The sequence below is a fragment of the Lampris incognitus genome, chromosome 11, assembly GCF_029633865.1.
Source record: "Lampris incognitus isolate fLamInc1 chromosome 11, fLamInc1.hap2, whole genome shotgun sequence".
NCBI classification, from domain to species: domain Eukaryota; kingdom Metazoa; phylum Chordata; class Actinopteri; order Lampriformes; family Lampridae; genus Lampris; species Lampris incognitus.
Genome location: NC_079221.1, coordinates 1,398,567 through 1,415,109, shown reverse-complemented (window position 1 = coordinate 1,415,109; position 16,543 = coordinate 1,398,567). Strand labels below are relative to the sequence as shown.

Here is a 16,543-nt window from a genome sequence, read left to right as displayed (position 1 = left end):
GCAGGGGTGTATATATATGTATGATGAGAGGGTGGATGGGAGCAGGGGTATATATGTATGTATGATGAGAGGGTGGATGGGAGCAGGGGTGTATATGTATGATGAGAGGGTGGATGGGAGCAGGGGTGTATATATATGTATGATGGAGGGTGGATGGGAGCAGGGGTGTATATATATGTATGATGAGAGGGTGGATGGGAGCAGGGGTGTATATATATGTATGATGAGAGGGTGGATGGGAGCAGGGGTGTATATATATGTATGATGGAGGGTGGATGGGAGCAGGGGTGTATATATATGTATGATGAGAGGGTGGATGGGAGCAGGGGTGTATATATATGTATGATGAGAGGGTGGATGGGAGCAGGGGTGTATATATATGTATGATGAGAGGGTGGATGGGAGCAGGGGTGTATATATATGTATGATGGAGGGTGGATGGGAGCAGGGGTGTATATATATGTATGATGAGAGGGTGGATGGGAGCAGGGGTGTATATATATGTATGATGAGAGGGTGGATGGGAGCAGGGGTGTATATATATGTATGATGAGAGGGTGGATGGGAGCAGGGGTGTATATATATGTATGATGGAGGGTGGATGGGAGCAGGGGTGTATATGTATGATGGAGGGTGGATGGGAGCAGGGGTGTATATGTATGATGAGAGGGTGGATGGGAGCAGGGGTGTATATATATGTATGATGGAGGGTGGATGGGAGCAGGGGTGTATATATATGTATGATGGAGGGTGGATGGGAGCAGGGGTGTATATGTATGTATGATGGAGGGTGGATGGGAGCAGGGGTGTATATGTATGATGGAGGGTGGATGGGAGCAGGGGTGTATATGTATGATGAGAGGGTGGATGGGAGCAGGGGTGTATATATATGTATGATGGAGGGTGGATGGGAGCAGGGGTGTATATATATGTATGATGGAGGGTGGATGGGAGCAGGGGTGTATATATATGTATGATGGAGGGTGGATGGGAGCAGGGGTGTATATATATGTATGATGGAGGGTGGATGGGAGCAGGGGTGTATATGTAGACGCACTGGAAAATCAGCACATGAGAGAAGTAAGAAAGCGAATGAAATACAGCATAGAAGATACAAATAGCACCATGCTGGGGGAAACAGTGAGGCTGAACTGAACACACACACACACACACACACACACACACACACACACACACACACACACACACACACACACACACACACACACACACACACACACACACACACACACACAGAGCTTCAGCATGGTCTCTGTGCAGCAGCAGCAGCAGCAGGGATTAAGAGCCTGGCTGCGTATTAGGAGCACTGAGAGCGGAACATCTGGCAGACACGGCCCATTCTCACCGTATCAGGCCCGGCAGACCCCAGCGGCGGCGGGTCGGACCAGCCGCACAGCGAGCACATTTGCTCCATACCATCCTAATCTGCCTGCCGGTGTTACGCAAGCCACCGCTGAACCAGGGACAGAGCGAAGGACACAGCCTCCCTAAAAGGGAATTATTCTGGAGTCTAAATGGACAAAGGTCACAGAGCAACAGGTTGTCACAAAAACTCCCTGATTATTTACTGGGGGGGGGGGCACTGTGACAGGATGATGGGCGGACCTGAAATGTCTCCGTCTGGCGCCACGTAACAAGGCCCTGCACCCAGCCATCACCCACTCAGGCATGGCAAACTGGTCCTCTGCAGCCCAGCATGCTGCACGCTGCAGCACACCTAGCAATGATAAGAATCATTCATAGCGCTATGAGGGAAAAACAGTTTAAAAGCACATAAAAGCAGGAGGAGAATTGGGTGTTGCTGAGGGTGAAAGTTCAGTAGGGAAGAGAAGGTGAAGCAACAAGCCTTTCCTTATATCTGAAAGCCAGAAAAGTCACTAATTCTTCCTTGCTCAGTCAGCTAATGGTGGGGAAATCTTCACCTGTTCAGGCCCGAACAGGCAAACTAACATGCTTCAGACAGCAGTATTCAGACCAATGACACATTGAGCCTCCATATAAACAGCTGTCAGACGTGCTGAGCTGCATGCCACCCCATACCCGACCACCTACCCCCATACCGACCACCTACAACCCATACCCGACCACCTACCCCCATACCGACCACCTACCTCCCATATCCAACCCCCTACCTCCCATACCCAACCACTTACCCTATACCCGACCACCTACCCCCATACCCGACCACCTACCCCCATACCGACCACCTACCCCCATACCGACCACCTACCCCCATACCCGACCACCTACCCCCATACCGACCACCTACCTCCCATATCCAACCCCCTACCTCCCATACCCAACCACCTACCCCCATACCCGACCACCTACAACCCATACCCGACCACCTACCCCCATACCGACCACCTACCTCCCATATCCAACCCCCTACCTCCCATACCCGACCACCTACCCCCATACCCGACCACCTACAACCCATACCCGACCACCTACCCCCATACCGACCACCTACCTCCCATATCCAACCCCCTACCTCCCATACCCAACCACTTACCCTATACCCGACCACCTACCCCCATACCCGACCACCTACCCCCATACCGACCACCTACCCCCATACCCGACCACCTACCCCCATACCGACCACCTACCTCCCATATCCAACCCCCTACCTCCCATACCCGACCACCTACCCCCATACCGACCACCTACCTCCCATACCCAACCACTTACCCCCATACCCGACCACCTACCTCCCATATCCAACCCCCTACCTCCCATACCCGACCACCTACCCCCATACCGACCCCCTACCTCCTATACCCAACCACTTACCCCCATACCCGACCACCTACCCCCATACCCGACCACCTACCCCCATACCGACCACCTACCCCCATACCAACCACCTACCCCCATACCCGACCACCTACCCCCATACCGACCACCTACCTCCCATATCCAACCCCCTACCTCCCATACCCGACCACCTACCCCCATACCGACCACCTACCTCCCATACCCAACCCCCTACCTCCCATACCCGACCACCTACCCCCATACCGACCACCTACCTCCCATACCCAACCCCCTACCCCCATACCGACCACCTACCTCCCATACCCAACCCCCTACCCCCATACCGACCACCTACCTCCCATACCCAACCCCCTACCCCCATACCGACCACCTACCCCCATACCCGACCACCTACAACCCATACCCGACCACCTACCCCCATACCGACCACCTACCTCCCATATCCAACCCCCTACCTCCCATACCCAACCACCTACCCCCATACCCGACCACCTACAACCCATACCCGACCACCTACCCCCATACCAACCACCTACCTCCCATATCCAACCCCCTACCTCCCATACCCAACCACCTACCCCCATACCCAACCACCTACCCCCATACCGACCACCTACCTCCCATATCCAACCCCCTACCTCCCATACCCAACCACCTACCCCCATACCCGACCACCTACAACCCATACCCGACCACCTACCCCCATACCAACCCCCTACCTCCCATACCCAACCCCCTACCTCCCATACCCAACCATCTACCCCCATATCGACCACTTACACCCCATACCTGACCACTTACATCCCATACCCGACCACCTACCCCCATACCCGACCACCTACAACCCATACCCGACCACCTACCCCCATACCGACCACCTACCTCCCATACCAAACCCCCTACCTCCCATACCCAACCACCTACCCCCATATCGACCACTTACACCCCATACCTGACCACTTACATCCCATACCCGACCACCTACCCCAATACCCGACCACCTACCCCCCCATACCCGACCACCTATCTCCCATACCCAACCACCTACCCCCCACACCCGACCACTTACCCTATACCCGACCACCTACACCCAATACCGGACCACCTACCCCCATACCCCACCACCTACACCCCATACACGACCACCTACCCCCATACCCGACCACCTATCTCCCATACCCAACCACATTCCCCCCCACCCGACCATTTACCCCATAACCGACCACTTACACCCCGTAACCGACCACCTACACCCAATACCGGACCACCTACCCCCATACCCGACCACCTACACCCCATACACGACCACCTACCCCCATACCCGATCACCTATCCCCCATACCCAACCACATTCCCCCCCACCCAACCATTTACCCCATAATCGACCACTTACACCCCATACCTGACTACCTACACCCATACCCGACCACCTACACCCCCATACCCGACCACCTACCCTACTTTGCTGTGCATACCAATATGTTGCAACTGTAGCGCACACTGTTTTCACACAAAGAGATGGCCATTTATCCACAATCTGACTGCTTGTTTTTCAATCTAGACAAACACACACAAACACACACATACACAAACACGCACACACACATGCACAGGGACACAGAGCAGTGAATCAACTGCAATGTAAATAAGACTGGACTCAAACCCTCAGGCCAGGCCGTATGACATCCAGCCAGGTTCTGGGCCGGGAGACAAACGAGAGCAGTCGGTATGGCAGACAACAGCGAGACAGCTGCGGGTAGCAAGGCTGCGGGTAGCGAGGCTGCGGGTAGCGAGGTTGCAGCTGACGCTGCGGGTAGCAAGGTTGCAGCTGACGCTGCGGGTAGCGAGGCTGCGGGTAGCAAGGCTGCAGGTAGCAAAGCTTCAGCTGACACTGCGGGTAGTGAGGCTGCGGCTGACGCTGCGGGTAGTGAGGCTGAAGCTGACGCTGGGGGTAGCGAGGCTGCGGCTAGCAAGGCTGCGGGTAGCAAAGCTTCAGCTGACACTGCGGGTAGCGAGGCTGCGGGTAACAAAGCTTCAACTGACACTGCGGGTAGTGAGGCTGAAGCTGACGCTGCGGGTAGTGAGGCTGCGGGTAGCGAGGCTGCGGGTAGCAAGGCTGCGGGTAGCGAGGCTGCGGGTAGCAAGGCTGCGGGTAGCAAAGCTTCAGCTGACACTGCGGGTAGTGAGGCTGAAGCTGACGCTGCGGGTAGTGAGGCTGCGGGTAGCGAGGCTGCGGGTAGCAAGGCTGTGGGTAGCGAGGCTGAGGGTAGCGAGGCTGAGGGTAGCGAGGCTGCGGGTAGCAAGGCTGCGGGTAGCAAAGCTTCAGCTGACACTGCGGGTAGTGAGGCTGAAGCTGACGCTGCGGGTAGTGAGGCTGCGGGTAGCGAGGCTGCGGGTAGCAAGGCTGTGGGTAGCGAGGCTGCGGGTAGCGAGGCTGCGGGTAGCGAGGCTGCGGGTAGCAAAGCTTCAGCTGACACTGCGGGTAGTGAAGCTGCGGCTGAAGCTGCGGGTAGCGAGGCTGTGGGTAGCAAGGCTGTGGGTAGCGAGGCTGTGGGTAGAAAGGCTGCGGGTAGCGAGGCTGCGGCTGACGCTGCGGGTAGCGAGGCTGTGGGTAGCAAGGCTGCGGGTAGCGAGGCTGCGGCTGACGCTGCGGGTAGCGAGGCTGTGGGTAGCAAGGCTGCGGGTAGTGAGGCTGCGGCTGACGCTGCGGGTAGCAAGGCTGTGGGTAGCGAGGCTGCGGGTAGCGAGGCTGCGGGTAGCGAGGCTGCGGGTAGCAAGGCTGCGGGTAGCAAAGCTTCAGCTGACACTGCGGGTAGTGAGGCTACGGGTAGTGAGGCTGAAGCTGACGCTGCGGGTAGCGAGGCTGCGGGTAGCAAGGCTGCGGGTAGCAAAGCTGCGGGTAGTGAGGCTGAAGCTGACGCTGCGGGTAGCGAGGCTGCGGCTGTCGCTGCGGGTAGCGAGGCTGCGGCTGACGCTGCGGGTAGTGAGGCTACGGGTAGCGAGGCTGAAGCTGACGCTGCGGGTAGCAAAGCTGCGGGTAGTGAGGCTGAAGCTGACGCTGCGGGTAGCGAGGCTGCGGCTGACGCTGCGGGTAGCGAGGCTGAAGCTGACGCTGCGGGTAGTGAGGCTACGGGTAGTGAGGCTGAAGCTGACACTGCGGGTAGCGAGGCTGTGGGTAGCAAGGCTGCGGGTAGCGAGGCTGAAGCTGACGCTGTGGGTAGCGAGGCTGTGGGTAGCAAGGCTGCGGGTAGCAAAGCTGCGGGTAGCGAGGTTGCAGCTGACACTGCGGGTAGTGAGGCTGAAGCTGACGCTGCGGGTAGTGAGGCTGCGGGTAGCAAGGCTGCGGGTAGCGAGGTTGCAGCTGACACTGCGGGTAGTGAGGCTGAAGCTGACGCTGCGGGTAGCGAGGCTGCGGCTGACGCTGTGGGTAGTGAGGCTGCGGGTAGCGAGGCTGTGGGTAGCAAGGCTGCGGGTAGCGAGGCTGTGGGTAGCGAGGCTGTGGGTAGCAAGGCTGTGGGTAGTGAGGCTGCGGGTAGCGAGGCTGTGGGTAGCAAGGCTGTGGGTAGCGAGGCTGAAGCTGACGCTGCGGGTAGCGAGGCTGAAGCTGATGCTGCGGGTAGTGAGGCTACGGGTAGCGAGGCTGAAGCTGACGCTGCGGGTAGCGAGGCTGTGGGTAGCAAGGCTGTGGGTAGCAAAGCTGCGGGTAGCGAGGTTGCAGCTGACACTGCGGGTAGTGAGGCTGAAGCTGACGCTGCGGGTAGTGAGGCTGCGGGTAGCAAGGCTGCGGGTAGCGAGGTTGCAGCTGACACTGCGGGTAGTGAGGCTGAAGCTGACGCCGCGGGTAGCGAGGCTGCGGGTAGCGAGGCTGTGGGTAGCAAGGCTGCGGGTAGCGAGGCTGTGGGTAGCGAGGCTGTGGGTAGCAAGGCTGTGGGTAGTGAGGCTGCGGGTAGCGAGGCTGTGGGTAGCAAGGCTGTGGGTAGCGAGGCTGAAGCTGACGCTGCGGGTAGCGAGGCTGTGGGTAGCGAGGTTGCGGGTAGCGAGGTTGCAGCTGACACTGCGGGTAGCGAGGCTGCGGCTGACGCTGTGGGTAGTGAGGCTGCGGGTAGCGAGGCTGTGGGTAGCAAGGCTGCGGGTAGCGAGGCTGTGGGTAGCGAGGCTGTGGGTAGCAAGGCTGTGGGTAGTGAGGCTGCGGGTAGCGAGGCTGTGGGTAGCAAGGCTGTGGGTAGCGAGGCTGAAGCTGACGCTGCGGGTAGCGAGGCTGCGGGTAGCGAGGCTGCGGGTAGCAAGGCTGCGGGTAGCGAGGCTGAAGCTGACGCTGCGGGTAGCGAGGCTGTGGGTAGCAAGGCTGTGGGTATGGAGGCTGCGGGTAGCAAGGCTGCGGGTAGCAAAGCTGCGGGTAGCGAGGCTGAAGCTGACGCTGCGGGTAGTGAGGCTGCGGGTAGCAAGGCTGCGGGTAGCGAGGTTGCAGCTGACACTGCGGGTAGTGAGGCTGAAGCTGACGCTGCGGGTAGCGAGGCTGCGGCTGACGCTGTGGGTAGTGACGCTGCGGGTAGCGAGGCTGTGGGTAGCGAGGCTGTGGGTAGCGAGGCTGTGGGTAGTGAGGCTGTGGGTAGCGAGGCTGTGGGTAGCGAGGCTGCGGGTAGCAAGGCTGTGGGTAGCGAGGCTGTGGGTAGCAAGGCTGTGGGTAGCGAGGCTGCGGGTAGCAAGGCTGTGGGTAGCGAGGTTGCAGCTGACACTGCGGGTAGCAAGGCTGTGGGTAGCGAGGTTGCAGCTGACACTGCGGGTAGCAAGGCTGTGGGTAGCGAGGTTGCAGCTGACACTGCGGGTAGCAAGGCTGTGGGTAGTGAGGTTGCAGCTGACACTGCGGGTAGCAAGGCTGTGGGTAGCGAGGTTGCAGCTGACACTGCGGGTAGCAAGGCTGTGGGTAGTGAGGTTGCAGCTGACACTGCGGGTAGCAAGGCTGTGGGTAGCGAGGTTGCAGCTGACACTGCGGGTAGCAAGGCTGTGGGTAGCAAGGCTGTGGGTAGCGAGGTTGCAGCTGACACTGCGGGTAGCAAGGCTGTGGGTAGCAAGGCTGTGGGTAGCGAGGTTGCAGCTGACACTGCGGGTAGTGAGGCTGTGGGTAGCGAGGCTGTGGGTAGCAAGGCTGTGGGTAGCGAGGTTGCAGCTGACACTGCGGGTAGTGAGGCTGTGGGTAGCGAGGCTGTGGGTAGCAAGGCTGTGGGTAGCGAGGTTGCAGCTGACACTGCGGGTAGCAAGGCTGTGGGTAGTGAGGCTGTGGGTAGCGAGGCTGTGGGTAGCAAGGCTGTGGGTAGCGAGGCTGTGGGTAGTGAGGTTGCAGCTGACACTGCGGGTAGTGAGGCTGTGGGTAGCGAGGCTGTGGGTAGTGAGGCTGCGGGTAGTGAGGCTGTGGGTAGCGAGGCTGTGGGTAGCGAGGTTGCAGCTGACACTGTGGGGAGTGAGGCTGTGGGTAGTGAGGCTGTGGGTAGCAAGGCTGTGGGTAGCAAGGCTGTGGGTAGTGAGGTTGCAGCTGACACTGCGGGTAGCGAGGCTGTGGGTAGTGAGGCTGTGGGTAGCAAGGCTGTGGGTAGCGAGGCTGTGGGTAGCAAGGCTGTGGGTAGCGAGGTTGCAGCTGACACTGCGGGTAGTGAGGCTGTGGGTAGCAAGGCTGTGGGTAGCAAGGCTGTGGGTAGTGAGGCTGTGGGTAGCAAGGCTGTGGGTAGCGAGGTTGCAGCTGACACTGCGGGTAGCAAGGCTGTGGGTAGCAAGGCTGTGGGTAGCGAGGTTGCAGCTGACACTGCGGGTAGTGAGGCTGTGGGTAGCGAGGCTGTGGGTAGCAAGGCTGTGGGTAGCGAGGTTGCAGCTGACACTGCGGGTAGTGAGGCTGTGGGTAGCGAGGCTGTGGGTAGCAAGGCTGTGGGTAGCGAGGTTGCAGCTGACACTGCGGGTAGCAAGGCTGTGGGTAGTGAGGCTGTGGGTAGCGAGGCTGTGGGTAGCAAGGCTGTGGGTAGCGAGGCTGTGGGTAGTGAGGTTGCAGCTGACACTGCGGGTAGTGAGGCTGTGGGTAGCGAGGCTGTGGGTAGTGAGGCTGCGGGTAGTGAGGCTGTGGGTAGCGAGGCTGTGGGTAGCGAGGTTGCAGCTGACACTGTGGGGAGTGAGGCTGTGGGTAGTGAGGCTGTGGGTAGCAAGGCTGTGGGTAGCAAGGCTGTGGGTAGTGAGGTTGCAGCTGACACTGCGGGTAGCGAGGCTGTGGGTAGTGAGGCTGTGGGTAGCAAGGCTGTGGGTAGCGAGGTTGTGGGTAGCGAGGTTGTGGGTAGCGAGGCTGTGGGTAGTGAGGTTGCAGCTGACACTGCGGGTAGCGAGGCTGTGGGTAGTGAGGCTGTGGGTAGCAAGGCTGTGGGTAGCAAGGCTGTGGGTAGTGAGGCTGTGGGTAGCAAGGCTGTGGGTAGCGAGGCTGCAGCTGACACTGTGGGTAGCAAGGCTGCGGGTAGCGAGGCTGTGGGTAGTGAGGCTGTGGGTAGTGAGGCTGTGGGTAGTGAGGCTGTGGGTAGTGAGGCTGTGGGTAGCAAGGCTGTGGGTAGCGAGGCTGTGGGTAGCGAGGCTGCAGCTGACACTGTGGGTAGCAAGGCTGCGGGTAGCGAGGCTGCGGGTAGCGAGGCTGTGGATAGCGAGGCTGTGGGTAGCGAGGCTGTGGGTAGCGAGGCTGCAGCTGACACTGTGGGTAGCAAGGCTGTGGGTAGCAAGGCTGCGGGTAGCGAGGCTGTGGGTAGTGAGGCTGTGGGTAGCGAGGCTGCAGCTGACACTGCGGGTAGCGAGGCTGTGGGTAGTGAGGCTGTGGGTAGCAAGGCTGTGGGTAGCAAGGCTGCGGGTAGCGAGGCTGTGGGTAGCAAGGCTGTGGGTAGCGAGGCTGCAGCTGACACTGCGGGTAGCGAGGCTGTGGGTAGTGAGGCTGTGGGTAGCGAGGCTGTGGGTAGCGAGGTTGTGGGTAGCGAGGCTGTGGGTAGCGAGGCTGCAGCTGACACTGTGGGTAGCGAGGCTTCCGGTAGCGAGGCTGTGGGTAGTGAGGCTGTGGGTAGCAAGGCTGCGGGTAGCGAGGCTGTGGGTAGTGAGGCTGTGGGTAGCGAGGCTGCGGGTAGCGAGGCTGCAGCTGACACTGCGGGTAGCAAGGCTGTGGGTAGCGAGGCTGTGGGTAGCGAGGCTGTGGGTAGCGAGGCTGTGGGTAGCGAGGCTGCGGGTAGCGAGGCTGCAGCTGACACTGCGGGTAGCGAGGCTGTGGGTAGCGAGGCTGTGGGTAGCGAGGTTGTGGGTAGCGAGGCTGTGGGTAGCGAGGCTGCAGCTGACACTGCGGGTAGCGAGGCTTCCGGTAGTGAGGCTGCTGGTCGAGAGACTGTGGCTGACGTTGTGGGTAGCGACGCTGCGGGTAGCGAGGCTACGGCTGAGCATACACCCTTGTATGGCTGGGAGCAGGAGGTGCCAAGTCCAGAAGGGAGGAGCCGGAGAAGGAGAGCAGTGCACTGTATGTGTGTGTAACGTGGCAGTTGCCCGTAGGGTTCGAGGAGAGTCCTGAAGCCAGTCAGAACACACTTGGTTTACTTTACCCCACTCGGGTTATTTGCAGGCCTGACCAGACTGCAGCACACAAGCATTACCCAGCTGCAGCGGAACGCCTCATGACTGGACCAGCACTGTGGTCGTGCCACAGCATCTGGACTCGCCTGGCCTCTGGACCCGCTGCTCCTCCTGTGTGTAACGTGCGTACTGTGCAGTGTGAATGCATGTGTGTGCTGTGTGTAGCGGGGTAACCTGAGTGCTGTGGGAGTGCAGTCACTGCCAGGGGCTCATGTATAATGCAGTCCTGTCTCTTAGCCAGCTGCTGAGAGTGCAGAGCAAGGACAGAACGCTCTCTCAGGTGTCCAGTAAATCCGTCCCTTCCACCGTCGAGACAACCGAGCCATGCGGGAGGTGAAATTCCACCCCACAGATGCTCCTCCAGAGCCGGGCATGCTGACCTGGCCAGCGCTGGGTGGATGTGGCCAGCTCAATAAAAACACACATGAACACATGCAGCCACATATACATGTGTACGCGCGCGCACACACACACACACACACACACACACACACACACACACACACACACACACACACAAACACGTGTCTTGGTTGACTCTTTGCTTTTCTTGGTGCCCAAACTCTTTCTCTCACCAACAAACCGAGGCTGTGGACTTAGTGCACCTGTACGTGACACCAGGAGCAGCAACAGTCCTGCTGTCCTTCTCACTGGCTCAGTGTGTCCACGGCCACCGGAAACATGAACCATGTCCGCAGCCAATCAGCTCACAGAAGACATGAACCACGTCCACAGCAAATCAGCTCACAGAAGACATGAACCATGTCTACAGCCAATCAGCTCACAGAAGACATGAACCATGTCTACAGCCAATCAGCTCACAGAAGACATGAACCATGTCCGCAGCCAATCAGCTCACAGAAGACATGAACCATGTCCGCAGCCAATCAGCTCACAGAAGACATGAACCACGTCCACAGCCAATCAGCTCACAGAAGACATGAACCATGTCTACTGCCAATCAGCTCACAGAAGACATGAACCATGTCCGCAGCCAATCAGCTCACAGAAGACATGAACCATGTCCGCAGCCAATCAGCTCACAGAAGACATGAACCACGTCCACAGCCAATCAGCTCACAGAAGACATGAACCATGTCTACAGCCAATCAGCTCACAGAAGACATGAACCATGTCCGCAGCCAATCAGCTCACAGAAGACATGAACCATGTCCGCAGCCAATCAGCTCACAGAAGACATGAACCACGTCCACAGCCAATCAGCTCACAGAAGACATGAACCATGTCTACTGCCAATCAGCTCACAGAAGACATGAACCATGTCTATAGCCAATCAGCTCACAGAAGACATGAACCACGTCTGCAGCCAATCAGCTCACAGAAGACATGAACCACGTCTGCAGCCAATCAGCTCACAGAAGACATGAACCACGTCCACAGCAAATCAGCTCACAGAAGACATGAACCACGTCCACAGCCAATCAGCTCACAGAAGACATGAACCATGTCTACAGCCAATCAGCTCACAGAAGACATGAACCACGTCCGCAGCCAATCAGCTCACAGAAGACATGAACCATGTCTACAACCAATCCACTGACGGTGTCACTGACGCTGCTTTTGATTCACAGGACTTTCCACAGTGACCCTGTCCGGTCGGTCGCACGGCACAGCGTCCATCTGTCTGTGTGTGAAACCTTCTGGCCAATGAGGCATCGCCTCAGAGACAAAGAGGCAGAGACAGACAGAGACAGAGAGACAGAGACAGGGAGAGACAGGGAGAGACAGAGACAGACAGAGACAGAGACAGAGAGACTGTTCAAACAGAAAGGAAGGAAGGACAGAGAGCGAGCAGAGATGCGAGAGGGAGAGACAATTCAGACTCAGGATAGAAAAAAATGAACTGGGGGGAGTATACAGAGAAAGAGAGAGAGAGAGAGAGAGAGAGAGAGAGAGAGAGAGAGAGAGAGAGAGAGAGAGAGAGAGAGAGAGAGAGAGAGAGAAATCATCAGGGACTGATCCTTTAATCCCTCCACAGGGCTCTGGAGGCAGGCCTATACAAACACAGAGCCTATAAAGCTCTCCCCCTCCAAATATCCTCCACACACTCTCTTTCATTCTGGCCCTCTCTGAAGGCTAACACTCAGCCCGCTGACAGTAGTATCGTGCAATACGCTATCTATCTATCTATCTATCTATCTATCTATCTATCTATCTATCTATCTATCTATCTATCTATCTATCTATCTACCTACCTACCTACCTACCTGCCTGCCTGCCTGCCTACATCAACACACACACACACACACACACATACACACAAACACAGTGTCAGTCCTAGGGCTTGTTTTGCAGAATCCAATAATCCCACTACTCCCAGCAATCCACGGGGGAAGGCTGTGTTATTCTGTATCCCTAAGCCAACACAATCACAGCCTCCCAGATTCCCTGTCGACGATGTTCACAAAGCATCTAGAAGATTCCCTGTCGATGATGCTCACAGAACATTTGGAAGATTCCCTGTTGATGATGTTCACAAAGCATCTGGAAGATTCCCTGTCGATGATGTTCACAGAACATCTGGAAGATTCCTTGTCGATGATGTTCACAAAGCATCTGGAAGATTCCCTGTCGATGATGTTCACAAAGCATCTGGAAGATTCCCTGTCGATTATGTCCACAAAGCATCTGGAAGACTCCCTATCAATGATGTTCACAAAGCATCTGGAAGATTCACTGTCGATGATGTTCACAAAGCATCTAGAAGATTCCCTGTCGACGATGTTCACAAAGCATCTGGAAGATTCCCTGTCGATGATGTTCACAGAACATCTGGGAGACTCCCTGTCGATGATGTTCACAAAGCATCTGGAAGATTCCCTGTCGATGATGTCCACAAAGCATCTGGAAGACTCCCTATCAATGATGTTCACAAAGCATCTGGAAGATTCCCTGTCGATGATGTTCACAGAACATCTGGAAGATTCCCTGTCTATGATGTTCACAAAGCATCTGGAAGATTCCCTGTCGATGATGTCCACAAAGCATCTGGAAGATTCCCTGTCGATGATGTTCACAGAACATCTGGAAGATTCCCTGTCGATGATGGTCACAAAGCATCTGGAAGATTCCCTGTCGATGATGTTCACAGAGCATCTGGAAGATTCACTGTCGATGATGTTCACAGAACATCTGGAAGATTCCCTGTCGATAATGTTCACAAAGCATCTGGAAGATTCCCTATCGATGATGTTCACAAAGCATCTGCAAGATTCCCTGTCGATGATGTTCACAGAGCATCTGGAAGAATCCCTATCAATGATGTTCACAAAGCATCTGGAAGATTCCCTGTCGATGATGTTCACAGAACATCTGTAAGATTCCCTGTCGATGATGTTCAAAAAGCATCTGTAAGATTTCCTGTCGATAATGTTCACAGAACACCTGGAAGATTCCCTGTCGACGATGTTCAAAGAACATCTGGAAGATTCCCTGTCGATGATGGTCACAGAACATCTGGAAGATTCCCTATCGATGATGTTCACAGAACATCTGGAGGATTCCCTGTCGATTATGTTCACAGAACATCTGGAAGATTCCCTGTCGATGATGTCCACAAAGCATCTGGAAGATTCCCTGTCGATGAAGTTCACAAAGCATCTGTAAGATTCCCTGTCGACGATGTTCAAAGAACATCTGGAAGATTCCCTGTCGATGATGGTCACAGAACATCTGGAAGATTCCCTATCGATGATGTTCACAGAACATCTGGAGGATTCCCTGTCGATTATGTTCACAGAACATCTGGAAGATTCCCTGTCGATGATGTCCACAAAGCATCTAGAAGATTCCCTGTCGATGAAGTTCACAAAGCATCTGTAAGATTCCCTGTCGATGATGTTCACAGAACATCTGGAAGATTCCCTGTCGATGATGTTCAAAAAGCATCTGTAAGATTCCCTGTCGATGATGTTCACAGAACATCTGGAAGATTCCCTGTCGATGATGTTCACAGAAAATCTGGAAGATTCCCTGTCGATGATGTTCACAAAGCATCTGGAAGATTCCCTGTCGATGATGTTCACAGAACATCTGTAAGATCTTCTATCGATGATGTTCACAAAGCATCTGGAAGATTCCCTGTCGATGATGTTCACAGAACATCTGTAAGATTTTCTATCGATGATGTTCACAGAACATCTGAAAGATTCCCTATCGATGATGTTCACAGAACATCTGGAAGATTCCCTGTCAATGATGTTCACAGAGCATCTGGAAGATTCCCTATCGATGATGTTCACAGAACATCTGGAAGATTCCCTGTCGATGATGTTCACAAAGCATCTGGAAGATTCCCTGTCGATGATGTTCACAGAGCATCTGGAAGATTCCCTGTCGATGATGTTCACAGAGCATCTGGAGGATTCCCTGTCGATGATGTTCACAAAGCATCTGGAAGATTCCCTGTCGATGATGTTCACAGAGCATCTGGACGCTTCTAGTTTGATATTATAACATAAGTATGGTGAATGTGACATTAAGTACAAAAATAAAGGCTGAGCATTAATACGCACACTCACCAATATGTATTTATACATGCAATTACTTGCTCGCACGCACGCGCGCGCACACACACACACACACACACACACACACACACACACACACACACACACACACACACACACACACACACACACCAATTCTTGCCCTCCCATTCCTCCCTTCAGTCAGACAGCCACACTGACCCTGAGCTGAGACACCAGTGCACAGCAGAGCAGCATGTGTGGCCCTCACAGCAGCATGTGTGGCTCTCAGAGCAGCATGTGTGGCTCTCAGAGCAGCATGTGTGGCTCTCAGAGCAGCATGTGTGGCTCTCACAGCAGCATGTGTGGCTCTCACAGCAGCATGTGTGGCTCTCAGAGCAGCATGTGTGGCCCTCTCAGCAGCATGTGTGGCTCTCAGAGCAGCATGTGTGGCTCTCAGAGCAGCATGTGTGGCTCTCAGAGCAGCATGTGTGGCTCTCACAGCAGCATGTGTGGCTCTCACAGCAGCATGTGTGGCTCTCACAGCAGCATGTGTGGCTCTCAGCAGCATGTGTGGCTCTCACAGCAGCATGTGTGGCTCTCACAGCAGCATGTGTGGCTCTCTCAGCAGCATGTGTGGCTCTCACAGCAGCATGTGTGGCTCTCACAGCAGCATGTGTGGCCCTCACAGCAGCATGTGTGGCTCTCACAGCAGCATGTGTGGCTCTCACAGCAGCATGTGTGGCTCTCACAGCAGCATGTGTGGCTCTCAGAGCAGCATGTGTGGCTCTCAGCAGCATGTGTGGCTCTCACAGCAGCATGTGTGGCCCTCACAGCAGCATGTGTGGCTCTCACAGCAGCATGTGTGGCTCTCACAGCAGCATGTGTGGCTCTCTCAGCAGCATGTGTGGCTCTCAGCAGCCTGTGTGGCTCTCAGCAGCATGTGTGGCTCTCACAGCAGCATGTGTGGCCCTCACAGCAGCATGTGTGGCTCTCACAGCAGCATGTGTGGCTCTCAGCAGCATGTGTGGCTCTCACAGCAGCATGTGTGGCTCTCAGCAGCATGTGTGGCTCTCACAGCAGCATGTGTGGCTCTCAGCAGCATGTGTGGCTTGCAGAGCAGCATGTGTGGCTCTCTCAGCAGCATGTGTGGCTCTCTCAGCAGCATGTGTGGCTCTCACAGCAGCATGTGTGGCTCTCACAGCAGCATGTGTGGCTCTCACAGCAGCATGTGTGGCTCTCACAGCAGCATGTGTGGCTCTCTCAGCAGCATGTGTGGCTCTCTCAGCAGCATGTGTGGCTCTCTCAGCAGCATGTGTGGCTCTCAGCAGCATGTGTGGCTCTCACAGCAGCATGTGTGGCTCTCACAGCAGCATGTGTGGCTCTCTCAGCAGCATGTGTGGCTCTCAGCAGCATGTGTGGCTCTCACAGCAGCATGTGTGGCTCTCTCAGCAGCATGTGTGGCTCTCTCAGCAGCATGTGTGGCTCTCAGAGCAGCATGTGTGGCTCTCTCAGCAGCATGTGTGGCTCTCAGAGCAGCATGTGTGGCTCTCTCAGCAGCATGTGTGGCTCTCTCAGCAGCATGTGTGGCTCTCTCAGCAGCATGTGTGGCTCTCAGCAGCATG

General features: G+C 56.1%; 2 protein-coding genes across 2 annotated transcripts in view; one reads left to right on the top strand and one right to left on the bottom strand.

Annotated features, from left to right (window-relative positions):
- The window catches only part of si:ch211-45c16.2 (mitogen-activated protein kinase kinase kinase 13), a 112,638-nt gene that overhangs the window by 29,855 nt on the left and 66,240 nt on the right, over window positions 1-16,543 (bottom strand). The gene's annotated exons all lie outside the window — the stretch shown is intronic.
- Window positions 2,048-3,595, top strand: LOC130120958 (uncharacterized). The gene has a single exon (XM_056289787.1). The coding sequence runs from the start codon at window positions 2,048-2,050 to the stop codon at window positions 3,593-3,595; it is 1,548 nt and encodes a 515-aa protein (XP_056145762.1).

Excerpts from the sequence above, each read along its gene's own strand:
- LOC130120958 (XM_056289787.1), top strand. The coding sequence starts at position 2,048 with ATGCCACCCCATACCCGACCACCTACCCCCATACCGACCACCTACAAC.